Source organism: Protopterus annectens, chromosome 2.part2 (assembly GCF_019279795.1).
Source record: "Protopterus annectens isolate FY-2018-M chromosome 2.part2, PAN1.0, whole genome shotgun sequence".
In the NCBI taxonomy this organism is placed as follows: Eukaryota; Metazoa; Chordata; order Ceratodontiformes; family Protopteridae; genus Protopterus; species Protopterus annectens.
Window position 1 is genome coordinate 696,240,009 of NC_056730.1, and position 22,148 is coordinate 696,262,156.

At 41.7% G+C, this 22,148-nt stretch overlaps 1 protein-coding gene across 1 annotated transcript in view; it reads right to left on the reverse strand.

Moving 5' to 3' along the window:
- DDRGK1 (DDRGK domain containing 1) overlaps positions 1 to 22,148 on the reverse strand; it is a 924,827-nt gene that overhangs the window by 725,919 nt on the left and 176,760 nt on the right. Inside the window, exon 3 of the mRNA XM_044064090.1 lies at positions 3,042 to 3,148. Within this exon, the coding sequence (XP_043920025.1) occupies positions 3,042 to 3,148 (107 nt within the window). The remainder of the gene's footprint in view (positions 1 to 3,041; positions 3,149 to 22,148) is intronic.

Consider the following 22,148-nt stretch of genomic DNA (forward strand, 5'->3'; position numbering starts at 1 on the left):
TATTGAACCTAGCACAAAACCGACACCCTACTACGTCGTGCTCCGGTCCCAAACAAGGTATACAAAGCGAGTGGTAATCCCTATGCGGTATCTGTTTCCCACAAGAAATACAATTATTCACTTTTTCTGACATCCGGTAAATAACAGAGGCAAGAAAAAACAAAAATACTCCCCAACGGGGTACTTAGCCCAACTTGGTATCGGTCTGAAACTTGGTCGAAAAATCTCAGAAGCATGACGGCACTTGCAACGCTGCTTCTGCATCGGACCATGCGGCAAAAAAGACTGAGGATATGACGTCGGTCATGTGCTTTTATACCCTGACGCTCTGATGTCAGTTCTAGGCGCCCATGACCGACGTCAGCCTAATACTTTGGTATTCGGGCCGACCGAGGACAGCGGACTACCCATAAGTAAGGACTGCAGCAATGTGAGATGAAGAACATCAATAGCTCTACGTGCATAGAATCTGCTCCCAACATAAACTCCGCAAATAAACTCACCCTTAAACCTGTATCCACTAGCTACAGCAAATCCCTGCTCCCCACTTTAAAATGTTGCTCAGCATCTGTTGACAACATCCCCTCCCTGTTTCTTCAAATAACCGCCAACTCTCTCGCTCTCCCTGTCTCTAACTTAATAAACTGCTCTATCTCTGAATCTAAAGTTCCTTCCATCTGGAAACAATTCTATACCTTACCTATACATAAAAGGAGGTAACTCCACTGATACCAAATTCAGACCCATCACTGTCCTGTCACCTCTCTCCAAAATTCTCGAAAAACACATTCATAAACAAGTCATGCACTACTTACTCCAAGAAAGTCTGCTTACACGTACTCACAGTTTCAGACCCAAGCACAGTACTACAACCGCCCTACTATCCTTCCTTAATTCTATCTCCCCAGCCAGAGATGACAATAAACTTGACTCCTGCCTATTCTTAGACCTCTCAAAGGCTTTTGACACAGTCTCTCACCCTCTTCTACTGCACAAACTTACTAATCTTAACTTCTCCCCTGCTACTATCGCATGGTTTGCCAACTACTTCTCTGACGGACTTCAAGCAGTAAAATGGCACTCTGCTCACTCTCCTCCTCTCCCACTAAAAATGGGTGTTCCACAAGGCTCCATCTGTGGGCCACTTCTTTTTAACATCTCTCTCTACTCATCATATCCTCTCTCAACTCTAGTACAATATGCTGATGACTCAACCATAATCACTACTGCTGACTCATCATGTCCTCTCTCATCTCTAGTACAATATGCTGATGATGCAACCATAATCACTACTGCTGACTCACCCTCTGAACTCATCTCTGCCACACAGACCACCTTCAACTCAGTTGAATACTGGCTCTCTGAAAACCAACTAATCCTTAACGCCAAAAAATAAATAAACTACTGCTTTTCCTATCTAAAACCCATAACCATATTAAATCCTCCTTCTCAATATAGTCCCTAAATAACACCTTAATTGAGGTAGAAACTAACACAAAGCTATTAGGTGTTATTATTGATGACCAGCTCAAATTTGACTTGTATAACAACCGTATCAGGAAAACGCATCAGAAACTAGGTCTCCTATACGGCAACAAAAAATTCCTTACCAGGGAAGCTAAGATAACTCTCTCATGCTTACCTACTACCCACTCTGCCGTACAGTTCTCAAATTTTTACTAGTCTTAACTCAAGACTCCTAGCCAAAGTTGAATCAAGCTGCAATAAGATAGCTAGATTCACAGCCCAGCAAATCTACAAGTCCCATCACCGCCTCTCACTAAAACAGCTAAACCGGCTTGAATTACCTCGCCACCTCCTCCTCTCTCAGCTCCAAATCATTCACTGCACCCTCTACCAACCTACTTAGTGCCCTACTCTTTCAACTCTCATCTCCCACTACTCACCTGCTAGACCTCTTTGAAGCTCCAACCAAGACTTTCTATTAACTCACAAACCAAAAACTAAGTTTGGGTGTAATCTCTACAGCTATAACCCCACAAAGGCTTGGAAAAGCCTCCCACTTGAAATGAGGTCTCTTAAGCAACTGAAAAAATTTAAGGTTGCCACCACAAAATACCTGCAAAGTCAATGGACTTGCCACCATAAACATTGTTTTAACCCAAAATTCCACCAACTGCCCTCTCTCTATCTCTTTAACTCCCTACTTCTATATTGCCCTGAAAATTGCTTGCTCTTTACCATTCTACTTCAATGGCTTTGTCTTCTCTCAATTTTTGTGATGTAAATATGTACTGTATGCCATAAGCCAATTACTGTGATATTTTTATTTACTGATTTTTCTTCTTCTGTAGAACTGTTTTCTGTTGATGTTCATTATGTATAACTTGCTGGAGCTTTTCTCCCTGGGCCTCTGCTGAAAAAGGGCTATTTAGCTCAGTTGGACAAACCCGGTCAACAAATATAAAATGAAATAAATAAATAATAAATAAAATTCCTGCAAAAGCATATACTGTCTTCAGTTATGCAGTCGATAATGTAAACAAACTCCCTACCAGGTGAACATATGCCCTGAATGTCTAAAACATTAAAAAACAGTAGCAGTTTTGGAAATGCACATAAAACAACAACAAATAAAAACACTGATAAGGCGAGTAGTGACTAAATATAAAATAAAAATTAAAAAAATGCATGCACCATGCAACAAGCAAGTTTTTTTTACATGGGATTTTAGAGGTTAAAACGTAAAATTTTTCTCATCAGTTTCACAGATGAGGCAGTTTTGCTGTATCTGCTCAATAAAATTTAGTCATCTTACATATGTAACTAATTTATCTACAACTTAAAGTGCCATTTCTTATACCTACCCTAAATGGAGCACCAACTTTCACTGACATCAAATGTTTATTTCTGAAACTTGGTTAAATGGAATATTCAAACCAGGAGTATACTTGGCCTGAACCAACAAACGTAGTCCTAAATAATTGGGCATACAGTAAGCTACACTGCTGGTGGTGCTTCCTACTTCAAAGATTAACAAAGCACATTAAATGGCTACATAGTGCATTACTATTACTCACCTCTCTCTGTGCTTTTCTCGCTTGCTTTTCCTCCAATTTCTTCAGCTTTTTTGCCCCAATTTTGCCTGTTGTCTTAAGCTCTGAAGTCTCCTCTACTTCTTCTTCATCTATGCAAATTTAAAAAAGTGGAATGCTTGAGGTAAACTTTAAATGCACATGCACTTCGAGGCATACAGTCCATATCATGCGGCTAAGCATACAGTCCGTATCATGCTGCTAAGCAAATGCTACATATGCAAATTGTGGTTGTCAGCATACAATCACTAGCTGAAGGCAGCAATAATGGCCATGGATAGACCCCTGCTGCTTCTGAACAGCATGGAGTCAGCTTATCTGAGTATTGATATTAATGTGATTTTATTTTTCGCTCTCATAGAGCATAATCAAATATGAATAAAAGGGCAACAGTACACAGCTAACTGAACATTTGAAAAGCAACAAATGTAGAAAGTTACTTGCACAATGATGTACTGGAATTAATTTCTAGACAATTATTTCAGAAAAGATGAAATAAGTAAGATTAACAACAGGAATTCCTGCCAGAAGAGCAGACAGACACAAGACAAGCACAGTTGTGTAAGAACTGACAAGAGAATTGCTGTAGTGCTAACTCTAATGACTTCTACCATAGAAGATCAGATGTCCAGCCCAATTTCTAGTGCTTTTCATTGTTCACATTCTTGACTGGATGTGTGCTCTCTGACATGGACACCTGTGGTACAACAGGGATATCTGCCTGGGCCACGTTTAGTTCCTTCTTGTCACAAAGTAGCAGTGGTCTGGTAGGAGCCAGAGCTGTGGCCACCCAGGTGGCAAATGCCAGAGAGATTACTGCTGAACCAGAAGAATCTTCAAATGTTATCCCTCCAAGCACTAAATAAACCTGAAGAGGGGATGCTTTGTAGGGTTAGAAGAGAGGAAAAGTGGAAATACAAGGTAAATGGATATGCACCTCAGCCCTAGAATGATAAGAGGTCAAGAACAGACAGAGGAAAATATTACTGCAACAGCGAACATATTCAAATGTCAAAAATCATATTATGTTCCTAAAGAACTGTAGTATGTCCTTCGTATTTTCGCTGTAGGAGTGCTAACTCTTTAGCACATTCCTAAAACCTGCATAGCATGGGGTAGTTGGCCTTATGAAGGAATTAGTTATTTATTTATTTTTTTTTGAACAGCCCCTCTAGACTTGCCATGGCAAAACCTGCCCTGGATCTGGAGGTAATGCCCAAGTTGTAATGTTCAGAAAAAGTGTGGATAAACAAACTACAGTTGTGTACACTTACCATAAATTGAGTGTATTCACGATTATATTTGGGTAATCTGCTGGCAGGTTGCCCTCAGTTGGCCTGATTAACAAAGTCTTGGGTCCTGCATCAGTTGCTGTCCCTTCTTCCATGACGTCAGGTCATCAGGGGTATAAAACATGCAGCCAACGCCATTACATCAGTTTTTCTTGCCCCAGATGTCAGGTGCCCCCCAAATGGGGAGCCGAATATTTAAGTAATAAAAAACACAAAAATAAACCTCCAAACAAAGGCAAATACACCAAAAAGGCTTTTAAGCATAGTAAAAGAAAGGAGAGGTATAGCAAGAGAAAAGCAGGGGGCTGGTGGGTGGGCAACCAGGACTGCAACAGTGAATACACTCTAACATCTACATTTATAGTAAGTGTACACAACTATACTATGTTCTTCGTGTTTCACTGTTGCAGTCATTACATTTGGGTAGAACCCCAAAGCTATTGTTGGGAGGATGGATTTGTACAGCATTAGGAGCAGCTATAAGGCCCTGTAGGACAGCAGTGGCAAAGCCTGCTCTGGATTTAGAGAAGAGAGGTAAATGATCATGTTTGGTGAACGTATGAACTGAGCTTCAGGTAGCAGCTTCTAGAAAGTCTCTGGTAGGAACCCCTCTGAGAAAGGCTGCAGAAGTAGATGCAGCCCTGGTGGAATGAGATCTGATCCCCTTGGGGATAGGTTTACCAAGGTGCATACAGCAGAAACGAATACAATGGCTTATCCATTTGGAAATAGTCTGCTTTGAAACAGCCTTTCCCTCTGCCCCTGCAGCAAATGCCACCAATAGTTGTTCAGATTTTGTCCTGTTTAAGTAGAATCTAAGTTGCCTGAGTACATCCAATAAATGCAGAATCTGCTCACCCTTGTTCTGTGGATTGGGAAAGAAAGAAAGTTGGCAGATGAATGGTCTGATTAAGAGCCACACTGGATACCACCTCAGACATGAAAGATGGATTGGTTCCGACAGCCACCCTGTCCGATTGAAAAATAATGAAAGGCTCCACTGCCATAAGAGCCTGTAATTCTGAAATCCTTCTAGCTGAAGTGACTGCTAAAAGGAAAGCTGTTTTCCAGGAGAGAAATTTTAGGTCTGCAGTAGCAGCTGGCTCAAAAGGAGGGAGAGTGAGTTTTTCCAAAACAAAATTGAGGTCCCATGCAGGAGTTGGTGCTCTCCTGGGAGGTCTTAAATTTTTGGCTCCTCTGAGATGCTGCTTTAGCAGAGGATGAGAGAAGAGGGAAGGTTCTGTGTTGTAATGAGCTGAAATGGCAGAGGCATGGATATTTATGGAAGAAAAAGATAGGCCCTTGTGAAGCATGTCAGTTAAGTATTGTAGAATCTGAGGAATATTGAGCATTGCTGTGCTTATTCCTTGTGATTGCTTTCAGGCACATAATCTTTTCCATTTGTCAGCATAAGATTTGCTAGTACTAGGCCTTCTAGCCTCCAAAATGACATCCATCACAGGTTTGCTGAGGGATGCCAAGGGTGAAATCAGTTGATAGCCATGCTGCAAGATTCAAAGTTTGGAGCGGAGTGTGCAGAATTTGGTAGTTCTGCTGAGACAGTAGGTAAGGTGTCTTGAGGCAGTTGCCATGGAGGAAGGTGTGATACACTGCACAGGTGTGGATAACAGTATTGGCGAGGCCAATCTGGAGCAATCAGAATCATTTTTGGTTTGTCCTGTCTGACTTTTAGTAGAACTTTGGAGAGCTGAGGCAGACCGGGAAAAGCATAGACTGATAGGTTTTTCCAGCTGAATGATAGAGCATCCACTTTCCAAGCTTTTTTGTGATGAATTATTGGGCAGAATTTGTCCAACTGATAGATCTTTTTGCCTCACCTCAGAACTATGTCTGGGCTCCCCCATTTGCGTGTCAACATGTTGAAAACTTGTGGTTCCAGTTTCCATTCCCGTGGGTCCATAAAATTTCTGCTTAGTTCGTCTGCCAGAGTATTTAGCTTTCCTGGCAGGAATTGAGCTTGTAGTTGTATTTGGTAGGTCAAGGCCGTGTTCCACAATGCCATGGCTAGTCTGCAAAGGGGGTAGGAATGTGAACCCCCCCTGCTTGTTTATGTACCACATAACTGTGGTGTTGTCTGTCTTTATCATTAGTTGCCCTGGATGAAGGTAGTCCTTGAAGGATGTCAGTGCATTCTATACAGCTAGCATCTCTTTCTGATTGATAAGTAGGTGCATTTGATTTGGGCTCCATTTGCCCTGAATGCACTTTCCTGTCAAATGAGCACTCCAAGCATAGTCTGATGCATCTGTAGTTAGGGTCTGGGCGGCAGGGGGGTGGAGTGAATGGCAGTCCCTTGTTTTGGTGGCAGGCCTATGCCCACCATAGGGACTCTAGTTGCAAGCAAGATATAATAGGAATGTTGACTCCATAAACTTTTTAAATACCACTGAATTTTCCTCATATGCAGTCTTGCATATGGAATTAAAAGAATGCAGGAGGCCATGAACCCTAAGGCTTGCAGAATTTGTGTTGCAGAAAGCAGGGTTTTTGTGGCCACCTGTTTGAAGTAAGTCACCAATTGAATTTGCGTTTCTGGCATAAGGTAAGTCATCTGGGCAGTTGTATTCAAGCTTGCACCCAGGAATGTAATTTTTCGAGAGGGTAGCAGTTGTGATTTATTTTCATTTATGGTGTACCCTAGACAAGTTAAAACCCTTTTTACAAACGCCAGATGTTTTAGAAGAATGTCCTTGTTTTCTGTCTGAATTAGGCAATCGTCCAGGTATGGATATATTTGAATATTTCTTTGCCTGCAAAATGCACTTACTGGTGCCAGACACTTTGTTAAGATCCTGGGCGCAGTAGATAAGCCAAAGGGTAGTGCAGAGAACTGGTAATGCAAGTAGCCTGCTTTGAAGTGGAGGTATCTTCTGCAAGATTCCCCGATTGGGATATGCAGGTAAGCCTCTTTTAAGTCTAGAGTTACCAACCAGGCATCTTTGCCTAGCATAGGTGGTAACTGTTGAAAAGTCAGCATCTTGAATTTTGGAATGTCCAGAAATGTGTATTGAAGAGTCAGCATCTTGAATTTTGGAATGTCCAGAAATGTGTTTAGAGTGGATAAGTCCAGAATTGGACGCCATGATTTGTCTTTTCTGGGTACCAAGAAAAGTCTTGAATAGAAACCTTGTCCCTTTTCCTCTTCTGGTACTGGTTGAAAAGCCCCCATGTTCATGAGGGACAGAACTTGTTTCTGGGCCTCTGCCCACTGATTTGGGGGCAAATCTGGCCATCTGTTTGGGACTGGCAACGTATGGAAATGAAATCTGTATCCCTGGGATACTATATTTAAAACCCATTTGTCCTGGGTAATAAGTTGCCAGTTTCGTGCATGAAGTGCCAGTTTTCCCCCCAAAGGGGTGGCTAAAAGGTAAGTGCTTGGTGATTGTAGAGGGAAGTCATTCAGATTGTTTACCATAGGGAGGTGCCTTGTTGTTTCCAGATTTGGAGGTGGAGGCACCCCATTGTTTTGTTCTAAAAGTTCCTTGTGACTGAAACCTGGAGCCTTTGGAATGTCTTGATTTGACTTGAGCGGCTCTCGAGGGGACTGGAAAGGACCAGCTCTTAGTAAATCTTGGAGGTTGCACTTGTAAGAAATCTTTCACAGTTTGCATAGATTTAGCTTTATCTTCCATCTTTAACACTTCTTCAGTCTTATTACCAAAGAGACGGTCCTGTTGTAAAGGAGCATCCAACAATTTTGCTTTAACATGGTCAGGCAGTTTGCTTCTTTGAGCCAAGCATGCCTTCTTAGCACAGATCCAGTTACAGCAGCCCTGTAAGAGGCCTCCAAGGAATCAAAACCACATTGCAAAGTATGTTTTCCAACTTGTTCAGCTGAATGTAATAAATCCTGCAAATCTTTATTTTCCACACAGTCAGAGATTAACATCATTTTCTGTTCAAGTAATCCCATGATATGCTGTTGATATTTAAGCGTATGAAATTGACAGTTTAAAGCCCTGATTGCCAAGGTTGCAGACGTGTAAACATTCTTACCCCATCTATCCAGCACCCTGGAATCTCTATCACAAGGGGTAGGATTTTTAGCAGTAGAGGCCTTAGTGCCTTTTGGACCCTGAGAAATGGTTTCAGGATCAGCAATAGGATATTTGAAAAGGAATTTGTGGGAGTCAGGAACCCTGTCATATCTGTCTGGCTTACAAGGAGCTGGAGGCAGAGAATCCGGAGTCTAATAGATTCTGAAAAAAAAATCACCAACAATGTCTAGAACAGGAAGTATAGCCAAAGGCCTATGCTGAGGAAGAAGAAAATCCCTAAGTCTCTTTTTAAATTCAGAAAAGTCCTGACTTTCTCAGTGGAAATGTTCCCTTAAGGTATGTAAAGTTTCCCCAAAAGAAAAGTCCTCAGGGGGAGAAGCAGAAGGAATGGAATCTTCTGCATCAGAGTCCTCATAAGTAGGAATAGACATATCCTGTTCATTACAAGAGTCAGAAAGAATAGAATCCTGTTCAGAAGATTCAAAATCAACGTCTTGCCTAGGCCTCTTAGGAGGAGGGGGTTGGTTGCCCCTGATCAGAGTAATTAAATCTTCAGCCATTTTGATCATTTGTTTTTTAGGCATAGGGGCCTGCACATGTGGCCCAGGCGCCATTTTTTTAGACAGATATTTAGATTTTGGCCTTAGTTTTGTAGATGGTGTCAGTCTAAGATACAAATCTGTAGGCCTGAAAACACCCTCAGAAGCCGGTGCCTGCACAGTGGCTCCAGACCCTTCTAAGGTAGAGACATCTGCGGGTTCCATAATTGAAGCACCTCGTGGCATACCGTACTCCAAATGGGTCTCAGTAGAGGCCTGTGAATCAGAAGTAGCAGGTGTCAGGGGCTGCAAATGTGCCTCACCGAGTACCGGTGAACTGGCGACTGGCTTAGGAGAAGTATCATCAGTTTTGGACCTAGACGGTCTGTCTTTTTCTTTGCGTTTTTTACGTATTCCGGTAGTTGGATTGCTAACAGACGACATTTCTGGATAATTAAATCTTGAGCCAAAATATTTAGAAGCAAAAATATACCGATGTTTAATCGTGCATTGATTAAATTTAGCACAAAGCCGACATCAAGGCACGTTGTGGTCAGGGCCTAGGCAAGGGATACAGTACAAACGAAAATCCTTATGAGGTATTTGCTTCCCACAAGTAATGCAATTATTAACTTTTACTGACATCGGTAAGGAGCAAGAAAAAGTTTCCCCAACAGGGTACTTAGCTTTTAGTTGAAGACTTCGGTTCTGAAACTCGAAAATGAAAATTTCAGGTGTCTGCCGACCGGCACTTGTGAACTGCTTCTGCTTTGGGCACCGCGCGGCAAGAAAGACTGATGTAATTGCGTCGGCTGCATGTTTTATATCCCTGACGTCATGGAAGAAGGGACAGCAACCAACACAGGACCCAAGACTTTGTTAATCAGGCCGAGTGAGGGCAACCTGCCAGCAAATTACCCAAATGCAATGACTGCAACAGTGAAACACAAAGAACATCCAGGTAACTGATTCCAATACAGCCTAGGTGCTAGATCTCCTCTCCCAAAAGAAGGCTGCATTTGCTAACGCCGATCTTACAGAGGGTGGTGGAAACTTCCTGGTGCAGATTTATCACTAAATGTGAAAAAAATAAAATGCAACAGACAAGGCATTTGTGGAGAAGTCTGTTTGACAAAGGCCTGCTCTTCTTACCCTTTGTCAAAGCTATGAATTGCAGGTCTATTCTTATCTCTTTAAATCTTTTATAGGCAAAATTTCAGATGCCTAAGCACACCAAGAGTGTGCAGAATCCTTCTGACCTTGTTCTGTATAGTAAGAAAAATACCAAGAGGTTGGCCGCCTGATTAAGAGAAACTTCTGTCAGTTACTTGGCCATTTGTCTGCATTTTGATTTACTATCTCTGTAATCTGTACAACTGTATTTATTCTTCTTGTTGTGTGATATAGCTGTATATCTCTTAGTGTTGACCTCAGTTGTAGTGAAATCCTTTGTCTGGAGGTCTTGTCTGTTTTCTTAGTGGCAGAAAGTTTACAGAACTGTTTTTATCCGGCCAAAGTATTCCTGCATCTGTATTGTTTGGATAATTGGTTTGGTTTCTGTCCTATGTCTTAAATCAGATATACCTGTTGCTCAGGCTGCTGCAGAGAGACTGACCTACTGCCAGCTGTGATATTGAAAAAGAGTTTATTCTCATTTTTTTGTCTGCATTTTGATTTAACATCTCTGTAATCTGTACAACTGTTTTTCCCCACTCACCCTCCCAGTTTTTGTTTTGGTCTTTTTGTCTTGGTGGCTTTGAGTTGCCTGCCGCTGGTATTAAGTCGATACTGGACACTCCCACCACGTCACATTACATCAGCTCATTCTACTGTTAATAGTGAGAACCTAGCAAAGGCCCGCCCCTTTAACCTCTGCATATTAAATTATCTCATTATCTTCTGCCTCAAAAAACTGTTTCCTACATTTCCTGGAACTAGAGTAGCCCAGATACAGACTTGCTGTGTCCTGGAATTTTTGTATGGCAACGGTGCTGTTCAATTATTTCCCTCAGATCTGCTAGTTCTCTGCTCTCCTGCACTTTTATTAGCCTATTAGTCTAGCACTTTAAACTACTACCGGTGCCAGAAAGTCTGCTCTTCAAACTATCCCTTAGAACTAGCGGGTTTGTCAGTACTAGCACTAAAATCTGAATCTCTGTGTCTAGCACTTCCTATGAAACCTGCTGGAAAGCACTAGGAAACCTTAAACTGATACTCTCTTTGTCAATAAGGTGAAATTAATCGTAGGCTCTAAACAGCCTATAATTGCAAAGTACCTTGCCAAGGTAAGGGAAAACAGCTCTTGTACTTTACAAAAGAAACACTGAACAAGGCATGATTTCTCCTGTCCACCTGGTGAATCTGGGCATACTGGGGCAATGCAGCAATTGCCTCATGTACACAGACAACCCTTTCCTCCTACCACCCAACACTACAACCTGCGAGAGATGCACTTACATAGCCAAACTGGAAGCAAAGCTCTCTCCACCAAAGATTGTGCTAGACAGTCAAGAGGAGAAGGTTAACACCTGCACTACACCTCAAGCAACACAAAGCCTTTCAAAACTCACACCTGCAACATCCACACATAGTAACACTAAACCCACTTATGCTGAGGCCCTTAACATTAACCTGCCCAAGCAACAAGGACCTCCAAAGCTGAAACGCAAACAAACACCAATCACAACCAGTGTGTCATATAGCTCACAACACTACAGTGCCACCCAACAACAGCCCCTAAGGCAAGACAATGTGCCCAACACTTTAGTCATAGGTGATTCTATAGTCAGACACACTGATGTCTCACTCACCAGGCTGAACAAGAAGAAAATTACAGTCCGCTGCCTGTCAGGTGCCAGGATCCACCACATCACGCATGCACTCAAGTCACTCCACAACAAGTACAACTATGACTGCTATTGTCCATGTTGGAGTGACAATGGAGACGTACCTCCCTGGACTACATGAAAAGAGACATGGAAGAGCTCTCAGACCATGTGGCGCAGACAGCCCTGAGTAGCATCCTGCCTTCGCCCAGAATACCACAGTATAAGGACAAAATGATGACTTCAACAATTGGCTAAGTTTCTGGTGTCATTCAAAGGGTATCCAGCATCTGTCTGCCTGGGATGACATGATCGTCAGACCACTATGCTTTACCAGAGATGGTCTTCACCTGTCGCTCCTGGGATTCAGGTTACTGGCTAAGGCTCTTGCCACCCCTACAGTGCATTTTTAAGGCAAGGCTCAAAGGACAAAATCACCACCTTAACAGACATAAGCATGCAAAATCTGAAGGTAATGCTATTCAATGCTAGAAGTTTAAACCTCAAAATGCACTCTCTCGAGGCACTTCTAAAAATGGAGAACATCGATATCTGTGCAGTAACCGAGACCTGTTCAAGGCTCCAGAGAGCACCCCTGCAATACCAGGCTACAACTCTTACCACACTTTTCAGCCACCAAACCAGGACCAAAACACTAAAGACAGAGGAGTCTCCATATTCACCAAGGATATTCACACCTCCAAGCTAGTTGCCCAACACAATGAATCTGAAATTCTACAGGTACAACTAATACTAGGTAAGAGTGCAATCCAAATTGTAGCTTGCTACAGATCCCCCACCATGCCCAAAGATTCTCACTACACCTTTCTAAACATACGGGAAAATATTAAGATACAACCAAACACCCTAATACTGGGTGATTTCAACTACCCTGCCATTAATTGGGAAAACTACTTAGGCGCCAACACCTTAGCCCAACGGTTCTTGGAATTCATAAAATTCCAATGCCCTGTTCAACTAATCCTTGGTTCCACCAGAGGCTCAAATATCCTAGACCCGGTCATTACCAACATGGGAGATCGATGTTCCATGCCATGTGGTCACCCCCTCATTGGTCAGGTCTGCCCATAAGCTAATCACCCTTGACATCCACATCCCACCCACACCCCCCAGCAGGGAGACCTCCATAAAAAACTTCAGCAATGCTAACTTCATGCTACTCAAGTCAGAAGTGGCAAACTTCATGACACCCATGCAGATGGGAACTGAAAGTTCGACTGCTAAAGCCTACACTAAGGCACTGTACGAGCACATCCACTCATGCATGAATTGTGCCATTCCAAATAGAACCAAGATGCTCTCCTCCAAAATAAAGAAACTAATCTGGTGGTCCCCTGCCATAAACAAACTATACAACAGAAGGAAGAAAGTGTTGCAGAAAAGAGGAAAATCCCAGGATGCAAAATACTCCCTTACCAGCCTCAATAAGAAGCTGAGATCCCTCATAAAATCCTCCAAAGCTAGTTACAAAAATAAAATTGCCAAAGATTCCAAGGACAACCACAAGGCATTCTATAGTCATGTCAAGAATCTAAATGGCAATGCTCAGATCTGTTCTGAGCTACAACAGAATGGCATTAAATATACTGATCTCCCAAGGATATTGCCAATATTCTGGCAGATCGATTCAGTGCCAACTTCACCCCCCTCTCATCCCCTAAAGGGCCCAGCTCAATACCAAAAGATTGCCAAATTCCAGTAATCATGGCCACACAGGTAAAAAGCACACTCTTCAAAGCTAAGAATACAACATCCATGGGACCAGACGACATCCCGGACTGTGTACTACATGAACTACAGAATGAACTGGCACCTTACCCAAGTGTCATGTTTGATCATAGCTTCACCTCAGGCTTCATGCCCAATGAGTGGCACACAGCTACAGTCATACCTCTACATAAGGGGGGATCCAGCTTGGATCCCGGGAATTATCGTCCGATCAGTCTGACGAGCCTGATCTACAAAGCTATGGAATGCATTATCATGGAACTTATAAACAAAGACATTGGCAACCTTTGAACTCTGGACCCCACCCAGTTTGGTTTTGTAAAGGGACAATCTTGTCTCCTCAACCTGATTGACTTCTTTGAATCAGTATCCAGAGCCGTGGATGTGGGCAAGGCGGTCCAAACAGCCTATCTGGACCTCACCAAGGCCTTCAACACCATCCCCCACTCTGGAATTATAGATAAGCTTTCTAAGCTGGGCATTAATCCCTACATCACTCGATGGGTTGCCAACTGGCTTACTGACAGAATCCACACTGTAAAAGTAGCAGACTCAAAATCCATCTCCAGACAAGTGGAGTACCTCAGGGTTCAGTCCTGGGACTGCTCTTGTTTGGCATCTACTTCTCTGAAGTACAGGCCAGCACTAAGGGACTCTGGCTAAGAAAGTTCACAGATGACTGCAAACTGGGAGCCATTATTGAATCCCCAAATGATGTGGATATTCTACAAAAGGGCCTTACAGAAACAGATGCTTGGTGGCAGAGCCATGGGCTCAAGCTCAATGCCAAGAAATGTATATTTATCCACTTTGGGAAAAAACATGTACCCATGAATCACAACATAAGTGGCAGTACACTCAATACCGAAAGTGTGATAAGGGACTTTGGGACACAAGAGGACAGTGATCTCATCTTCGATAACCACATCGCCACAACAGTCAGGAAATCCATGTGGCACACCTCATCATTAAGGGCTTTTAATCCAGAAAAAAGGAGGTCATTGTCCCACTGTACTCATCCCTCATTAGACCCATTATAGAGTACAATGCCCCGTTTGGTATGTACCTCACAAGACATTTGCAACTGGAAAGGCCACAGAAATACCTCACTAAAAGAATCACAAGCCTAAAGCAGATGTCCTATGCTGACCATCTAAAAAACTCCAGCTATACTCTTGTCGCATATCACCTGCTCAGAGGCGATCTCTGCTCAACATACAAGGCCATGTCAAACCCAGAGCTGTTGGACATGCTACACTTAAAGAAATCCCAATCCCTCAGAGCCACATGCTCCAGGGATCTAAACCTGGTCATCACAATGAATAAAAAATGCTGGAGGGATAGGTTCCTGACCCAGAGACTCCCCATACTCTGGAATAGACTGCCCATACATGTCAAGCTGAGCAACGCTTTGGCCCTCTTCAAAAAGAACCTTGACAACTGGATGGGAGATAGGAAATTCACCCCAGGGATCACGTCAATTGTCCAGTTAGACAGGGGACCAGGGAAGTAATAGCCAGGGAATTGTTATGGCTAGGCTTGTATAGGCCCTAGGGCCGATAGCCTAGTACCAACCTATGAACCTATAAAGGTTGGTTTGATGCGAATGGTAACTGGATTTGTAGAAGATAAGAAAGAATTATCTGCACATCAGGGTCTGCAGTTCTGAGACCCTTCTGGCAGATATTACTGGCACTAACATTACAATGTTCCATGTCAAAAACCTGACCAGTGCTGAGGTTACTGTCTCAAACAAGGGCAGTATCAATTTTTCAGTCAATATAGTTGAGGTTCCAGGGAGAGGTGAGCTCCTTCTTGGGTGCTCTTAAGTGGAGAATCTCTTCAAGGAATTGCTTCCCTGGTAGCAAAAGAATACAGTGGGAGATCCCGGTGCAGGCATAGAAGGTAGATGCACATACTTTCAATGAAACATGAGATAAGCCTGACTTGTAAAGGTCTAACAGGTATCCAAGGATCACAGACACTGTTGTCTGGTTTGAGTCTAATGAACAAGAGAGAAAGAACCTTTTCCATTCTGCTAAGTAGAGGATCCTCTTATATGGTTTCATAATCCCCCTCATGACTGTCAACATATTCACTGTAAACACATGCCTCAAGGGGATGAATGCTAAATAGCCATGTTGTCAACCTTAAGATTTACATGTTGGGATGCTTGAGTGAAAAACTATTCTGAGATGAAAGAACACTCAGCGGTATTGGAACAGGCTCCAACATTGTCATTCTCAGTGGGTGAGTGAACTAATGCAACCTCAGCTAAAAAAGGTGCAATGTGTAGCATTTTTGTCTATCCAGCTCTACCTTCTGAATTAACCTGGGGAAAAAATAGGAGATGTGTAAAGAAACAGACCCGCTCCAACTGACCTGTGCAATATTTTCTTAGAAGATTGCTTTCTGGAGATGTGACAAGGCCCACTACTGGTGCACCTCACCTTGGTATCAAAGTCCAGAAATACATCCCTGTTTATCATCCATATGTGAGGGTCTGCTTAGCTTGTCTGCTACATCATTTTCATAGGATGGAACACAAGATGCCCTCAAGACCACAACTGACTCCTGGGCCACATGTCAAGTTTCCATGGACAACCTGCACAAAAGGTGAGAGTGGATTCTCCCTTGCTTGCTGATGCACCACCACCATTGCTGTCTTTCCTCTGAGGATATGCAAGGTGCCTTGTTTCCATAAGTGTCTGAATACTCGTATGATTAAACTTACAGCTATCATCTCTGATAAATATGTGCTTTTTCTTGGGGTTTTGTTCTATATTTCCTGGATATTTAGTTTCCCCTGAATGAACCCCACAACCTACACCCGCAGAATCTATAGCAAGTGCTGGTGTGCAGACCTGGTTTATAGAGGACCACCTACTTGAGATTCACCACTTGAATCGACCACATTAAAGAGTTCTTTCTTGAGACAAGACAGTTGACAGACAGTACAGTGAATGGAGTGGTTATGTTGCCAAAATCTGCTGCATAGGTACCACTGCAGTTTTCTCAAGTAACACTTTGTTAAGGGGACTAAGATGCCATGTAAACTAGGGTCCTGAAACATTCCTTTGCCATAAATGAATTATACTGTTGCACAGAACTGAAAACTGTGGTCAGAAACAGACTTCTCTGAGGGAAGGAATGCCCTTTGACTGGTGGTGTGCAAAAGGGTTCCCAGGAACCAAACCTATCCGAATGGGGTTAACTATGATTTTATAATTTAAAAGAACCAACTTCAAGACCGCTCAAAACATACAGAAACATTATTTTATTACAAGCAAAGCTTTCGGATATCCCCCTTCCTCAGTGTTATTCCAATATATTGGAATAGCACTAAGGAAGGGTGATACCCAAAAGCTTTGCTTGTAATAAAATATTTTTTCCTGTATGTTTTGAGGGGTCTTGGAGTTGGTTCTTTTTATGCTTTTGGATTTTCCTAGATTCTCACCTGTCACTGCATCAACTTTTATTGGTGTTAACTACGATTTTGCCAGACTTGGACAGCATCACAGAAGCTTGTAGAATGCCTGGGTGAATTGTAGGGCAGACTACATCTCCTCCTGTGTGGGAACTTGAATAAGGCAATCATCCATGTAAGGGCAGATCTGAATGCCCTTGGTCCTGCAATATGCAATTACTGGGGCCAGGAACTTTCCAAACATCCTTGGCACAGTAGACAATTCAAAGGGCAAGGAGATAAATTGGAAATAATGGGCACTCCCTGATTTTATCCTTGGGTACTGCCTGTGTGACCTACCTACTGGTATGTGAAGGTAGCATCTTTGTACCCCAGAGTAGCTATAAAGGACTGGTAAAAATATAAGAATTAGGGCCTGCATAGTTATCATTTTGAACTCTGGCAATCTTGCAAATTTGGTCAGCCTTGATAATATGTCTGAGACAGAGCTTTATAGACCATTGCTTCATTGGACACAGAATAATCTTAAGTAGAACCTTGAGCCTTCCTTCTGGCCTGACATTCCCTCTGTGGCCCCAGATGATAGAAAGCTCATGTAATAGTGGCTGTATATGATGCCTTTGTTCTCTTGGTACTAAGGGAATGCCTGAAATTTTCAGCTGCTTTAGGGACTGGCATCTGTATCCCTGTTAAAGGATGTCTAAAGCAATACATTCTGGGTAATTTTCCCCACTCTCTCAGAAATAGTCCCAGATAGCACCCTATTTTTGGAGAAGGGGAGGCATGGATGAGCAGGAGGTTTTGGGTTCTGGTGGAATTTGAGGGATAGGGGAAGGGAGGAGCTCTCAAGTCAGAGTTACTACCTTAGAAAAAGTGTCTTGGCTCTCAAAGCCCCCACTCTTCCCTTTTTGGTCATCTTTCCAAAAATTCTCCTAAGCTTACCTTTCTTCCTATTCATTGCTTCACTTTATCATACATCCAATCAAAGGGCAAACTTTTTATGGGAATAACTTCCACTGTACAAAACAGTGTTGAAACACCTGTCTCAGTGACTGTACAGTCTTCGCCTTCTTGTTGGTCTAGTGGCAGTGACAACTGCATGTAATGTAGGGAGTTCTGTGTTCAATCCACAGAAAAGAGTCAGTGTGTTTGTGCAAGACTTGGTGAGGTGCAGAGTTGTGAGCAACTAACTTCTCAAACAAGGAAACAGGATCAAACTATTTTAATTACTTTCAATTCTGCTTAAATATTTAAATGCACTTGTGACCTGTGTGGTGACACTACCTTGTACTTTTTTGCTCCATTCCATCTGACTGCATTTTTTCAGTTTGTTCTGGGACTTCAGTTATTCTACACTTCTATTTTCACAAGTAGAATTACTTGAAAAAAAGCTATAGCTGTATTTAAACCCTACTGGGACAAAGTCTTGTAGTTTAACTCACTGTTGTGGCAGAACTGCATATTAGTAAAACCAGATTTAAGCCTTCTTCATTTATTACTTTTTTTGTTTTATTTCTATTTTACATTTGTTGACTGGGATAGTCCGACTGGATACATGCCCATTTTCAGCGGAGGCCCAGGGAGAAAAGCTCCAACATACAAACGGAAAAAGTATTACATATAACATGAAAAGCACCATTTACAAATTTAATATGACAAGCGAGTTATACAGTCCAACAAAACTGTAGAATTAGATGAGGCTGTAAAACAGAATATAAATATTTTTAACACACAAATCTAAAGCAGGGAGCTAACCAGGACTGGAGCAAGGACATAACCAGTGTAATTTGAGATATATAGTTTGAGACTTTTTTTGAATTGGGCTAAGGAAGGTTCTAGAGTGAGGTCAGCTGGCAGGGAATTCCAAGTTTTACCAACAGAGTTTGCAAACAGTGAGCTACTGGCTGAGTTATTGGATTTAATTGTATGATCCAGCAGTCTGTTGGATGAGCGAAGGGATTTAAGGTTGCTATATATGATGGTTATATTTTTAAGTGCTGGCGTATTATCTGGTTGGTTAAGTATTTTTACAATTAACATTGGTACTGGTAAATTTCTGCATTGCCTGGTGCCTTAAGCTGTAGTAAAGGTTCAATAGTTACAGAATTGCCTCTGCTCCAGTTTGTGCTTCAGTGCTTTTATATTCTGCTTATCATACCTGCCTGCATTCTGTCCTTGTCCTGTCCCCATCAATACAGTAAGCTAAAGTTTCTGAAATCCATCCATCCATCCATCCATCATCAACCCCTTTTCCCATTTTTGCACATGGGTTCAGTGTGTCACAGTGACAATCATCTCAAGCCAAGGTTTACACCTCCTGGTGGCTAGCCCTGCCACGGTAGTTCATATGTACTACTCACACATGGGCCAATTTAGAGTGCCCAATCCACCTGCTGTATGTCTTTGGAGTGTGGAAGGAAATCAGAGCAAGAGGAGAAAAGCCACGCGACTGCAGGGAGGACATGCAGACTCCGCACAGAAGGCACCCCAGCAGGGAATCAAATCAGCTGAAAGAGCTCCAATATTCCCTTTATTTGATTTCTAATCTCTAACTAGCCTGCTTGTTCCTTGAAATTCCTCAACTCACACACTTGTGTTGTTTTATAAGGCTGTCTCTCTGCCCTCCACCCATTATGATTATCTGATTTCCAAGTCCCCCCCTTTCATTGCTACAGACTGTTATATAACCTATTTATGTACTTTTCCCACCCACTGTTTTCCATATACCCATGACAATGAGTGCCCACCCAGCAAACCAGTTTTGTTCTTGAGTAAACTTCCTTTACTACATACTGTTTCCTGCTCAATTTCCTGGAGCTCAGCAAAGCCTGTAGTCCTAAAACTGTGTTCCAGAAGTGTTTTACTTGGTTGATAAAAGAGAGAGCGGCCATTTCTTTCCCTTATTGGGAAAGGGTAGTTCCCTACAAGTGGGGGTTTCTAAGATAGTGACTGATGGTTTTAAGAAATCCGCTATTTTTAGCTAGAACAAGCAATTTAAATGGTATTAGACAAATAATTTACCATAACTGGAATTTAACACTAGTCAAGACTATATAGAAACGGTAGGAATGGCCCCAAAAATAATTTATCGAAAATATATCACTTTTAAAAATATGCTAGAGAGAACCTGTAAGATTAATATAGGGATAGGTGGAATGTTTAAGTGCGGGTTTTGCCTGCAATGTAAACACATAATGGAAGGTACTGTGGTAAATATACCTAATTATGGTAGGCACACACATAAAAAAAAGTATTCTTGTAGTACTAAGTCTGTGGTCTACCTTGCCCTTTGTGGTTCTTGTCCTAGTTTCTATATTGAGAAGACTACTAAAAATCTTAGAACTAGGTATATCAACATCTTTATGATATTAAAAAACAAGATTCCAAAAATACTTTGGCCATACATGTTCTCAAAAATGAGAAGCATAGTTTTAAATTTACTATACTAGAGCAAGTGGTAATGGGGGATGGGGTGGGTACTTTAAATGATTTTTTTAGAACTGCAAGAATCGAGATGGCAGATGAGAACCAATGCTACTGAACAACCAGGACTCAATAGTAATATTTCTATAAGCCCTATTCTTAGGCTTAGGGCAGAAGGTTGTATGTAAAAAAAAAAAAAAAAAAAAAAAAAAAAAAAGTTTTGAATATTTAATAGTTTCCATAATATATGCATATATTTAAGGGCTATAACATATCTGTATGATATATTTATGTCCTGCATGTTTTGCGCAATGGATTCATTTATTATTGTTATTTCTTTAAAAAAGGTTTTAATGTTTTTACCTAAAATGGGATGTGGATATATATACGTTTTAGTGGTGTATACCTTTTAGGTAATTGATAATTAATATTAATGAACCTGATTGGTATTTAAAGCTGGGTCTGAATACGCCTTTTTGTATGTACCTGCTTATTCTGATGAAGTTTTTTATTTAAAAAGACAAAAGCATTAATAAATTATTATTTGGTGGATCTTGGTGCGCTTTTCTATTTTCTTTTTGTGGTTTGGAATATTTGTGGACTTTTAGTTTGGTGTTCTGGAAGGAGCTGACTCTAATGATCCACCTACTATAGGATCGTTGACATTGTCATTGCCGACCCCGAATTCTAAGGTTGGTAATTTAGTTACCTTAATGGAAAGACTTATTCAACAACCTTTTAGTACGATACCTCCATGACCAGATAGGTCGGATTACCATGGTGTAGGAGACGATATGGGAGCAAGTGGTATTACACCAGCCCAAAGAGATAGCAATCTGTCCAATCGACTGGCAAGAATTTGCACAGGCTTTTAAAATCAGGAGAAGTGAAGGTGCGTTTCCTCCTATAACGGAAGAGATACACTAAGTCAATGGCTTGAAGGTGAACAGGAATGACGTGCCATAGCAGAGCAAACTAACAACAAAGGAAACTGTTCCTTAAGTTGCTTGTTGTTGTTTGTCTTTCGGCTTTTCCTGGTTTCCTTAAGTGACCAGCTAAAATATTTCGAAATATTAACATCTGATTTCCGCAAACTGCAGCTTGAGAACTGTTACCGGAGAGAATGTAGATGCAGAGAGCAGGTCCCTAAGGGCCTCCACCTGTGGAATTACCCGACAGGGTTAGTAAAAGACTCTATCCTACATGTTGAACTGTTACAGCTTTTCAATAGACATGGTTGTGAGCTGTTAGACTGTCTGTGAGCTGTTAGACTGTCTAATTAGGGACAAGGAAAGGAAAATGACTGACCTGTCTGTAAAAATAAAAAGACTGGATATTATACATGCAGATTTGTTGTTAGATTTTAAAAAGAATGTTTATTTTGATATTTTTAAACGTATTGATTTGTACATTAATGATCTTAAACACAAAAAAGATCAAAAACTTAAGAGGGATGAAAGCGAATATGCTCAGTGTAGAGCTTATCCCCCACCCCCTTTGGGACAAAATAAGCAAACACAATATGGTAATAGCTCCGATGATGAAAATGGGCATGAACCCAATGATTGTAGGGGTTTGAATAATAATGGTGAATTTCACCCTGACTCTTTAGAATATCTCCCTCTGAGGAGGTCCAAGCGACTGAGGAACTAGAGAGGGGGTATGAACCAATACAACTGGAACAACAGGGGGAGGGGGAAAGGGAAAATGTATTGAATGCATACGTATGTAATGTTTTTAACCAAGTGCTTAATCCAGGTGTTGAACCTGGTAATGTGTTGAATATTAGTAATAAGCCTTCATTTAGCACCATCA